The sequence below is a fragment of the Poromitra crassiceps genome (assembly GCF_964638095.1).
Source record: "Poromitra crassiceps genome assembly, chromosome: 17".
Classification (NCBI taxonomy): Eukaryota; Metazoa; Chordata; class Actinopteri; order Beryciformes; family Melamphaidae; genus Poromitra; species Poromitra crassiceps.
The window spans coordinates 27,020,236-27,022,405 of record NC_139635.1 but is presented as its reverse complement, the minus strand read 5'-3'; the positions used below and the strand labels follow the sequence as shown (position 1 = coordinate 27,022,405).

General features: G+C 47.0%; 1 protein-coding gene across 1 annotated transcript; it reads left to right on the top strand.

Annotated features, from left to right (window-relative positions):
* Positions 1–213: 213 nt before the first annotated feature.
* On the top strand, positions 214–1,845 carry LOC310791714 (E3 ubiquitin-protein ligase TRIM21-like; the record flags this gene model as incomplete). Its single annotated transcript, XM_083653369.1, has 1 exon — positions 214–1,845. The coding sequence occupies one exon, from the start codon at positions 214–216 to the stop codon at positions 1,843–1,845; it is 1,632 nt and encodes a 543-aa protein (XP_083509495.1).
* Positions 1,846–2,170: the final 325 nt, after the last annotated feature.

The window sequence follows — 2,170 nt, the reverse complement described above, 5'->3', positions numbered from 1 at the left end:
TATAATGAAGTCAATACATGCAGGTTTGCATTATGACATCACTGATGATGTCACACATCCATGGGATTTATGACATCACTGATGATGTCACACATCACTGGGATTTATGGCATCACTGATGATGTCACAGTGGGATTTATGACATCACTGATGACGTCACAGTGGGATTTAAATGTTATTTCACACTTTCCCTTCAGGTCTCAGTGTTTGGATATGTCTGCTGCCAGCAGTCTCCTCTCTGAAGAGCAGTTTCTGTGCTCCATCTGTCTGGATGTGTTCACTGATCCAGTCACCACACCATGTGGACACAACTTCTGCAAGAACTGTATCACACAGCAGTGGGATGTTAGTGTCCAGTGCCAGTGTCCCATGTGTCAGAAGCTTTTCAACACAAGACCTGAGCTGCATGTCAATACTTTCATATCTGAGATGGCTGCTCAGTTCAGGAAGTCAGCTCAGATGAAAGCCAGCAGCTGCCCAGACCAACAAAGTGCCAAACCAGGAGAAGTTCCCTGTGACGTCTGCACTGGGACCAAACGCAAGGCCCAGAAGTCCTGCCTGGGGTGTCTGACCTCCTACTGTGAGACTCACCTGGAGCCTCATCAGAGAGTGAGGGGCCTGAAGAGACACAAGCTGATGGATCCTGTGGAGATCCTGGAAGACAGGATGTGTAAGAAGCATGACAGACCGCTGGAGCTGTTCTGCAAGACTGACCAGATGTGTGTATGTCAGTTCTGCACTGAGTCAGACCACAAGTCACATCGCTTTGTCCCTCTGGAAGAAGAATATAAAGGAAAGAAGGCTGAACTGGGGAAGACGGAGGCTGAAATCCAACAGAAGATCCAGGAGAGACGACTGAAGATTCATGATATCAAACACTCAGTAGAGCTCAGTAAGGCAAATGCAGACAGAGAGATAGCAGACGGTGTGCGGGTCTTCACTGCTCTGAAGCAGTCTGTGGAGAGAGGCCAGGCTGAGCTCATTCAGACGATTGAAGAGAAGCAGAAAACAACAGAGAAACAGGGTGAAGGCTTCATCAAAGAGCTGGAACAGGAGATCTGTGAGCTGATGAAGAGAACTGCTGAGGTGGAGCAGCACTCACACACTGAAGACCACCTCCACCTCATCCAAAGCTTCCCATCCCTGAACACTCCTCCACACACCAAGGACTGGACAGAGGTCAGTGTCCACTCATCATATGAGGGGACTGTGAGGAGAGCTGTGGCTCAGCTGGAGGAGACACTCAGTAAAGAGATGGAGAAGCTGCTTGCTGATGTTGAGCTGAAGAGGGTCCAGCAGTTTGCAGTGGATGTGACTCTCGATCCTGATACAGCACAAGCCAGGCTCATCCTGTCTGATGACGGGAAACAAGTACATGTTGGTGATGTAAAGAAGAACCTCCCAGACAACCCAGAGAGATTTTCTTTTTGTACCTGTGTCTTAGCAAAGCAGAGCTTCTCTTCAGGGAAGTTTTACTACGAGGTCCAGGTTAAAGGGAAGACTGAGTGGGATGTGGGAGTGGCCAGAGGGTCGAGCAACAGGAAGGGAAAAAGCACACTGAGTCGTGACAATGGCTACTGGACTGTATGGTTGAGGAATGGAAATGAGTACAAAGCTGCTGCTGTCCTCCTCTCTCTGAAGATGAAGCCTCAGAAGGTGGGGGTGTTTGTGGATTATGAGGAGGGTCTAGTCTCCTTTTATGATGTAGATGCTGCAGCTCTTATCTACTCCTTTACTGGCTGCACCTTCACTGAGAAACTCTACCCATACTTCAGTCCCTGTCCTAATAATGGTGGTGAAAACTCTGCCCCTCTGATCATCTCTCCTGTCAATCAGACAGATTAGACTAATCATTAATTTGCCTCAGGATTCATTGTCATTTGATTTGAATGTGGGTTGAAAAAAAGGAATAACTGACTGAGGCTATTCCAATGAACTTCTGCTTATGTGCCGGATCAGAGTCACTAGACCACCACAGGTGATCGGTCAGAATCAAAAGTCCAAGAAAGAAGGTTTAGTCCTTTTATTCAACCCAGGTGTTTCCGTAGTCCTGCATACAGGTATTACTTTAGGTGTGGTTTCCTAAGAAACAAATAAACAATGGAAACATGAATAACTCAAATGGATTGAGTGACCAAACAATTGAGCTATATAACTACGAACAAAGTTC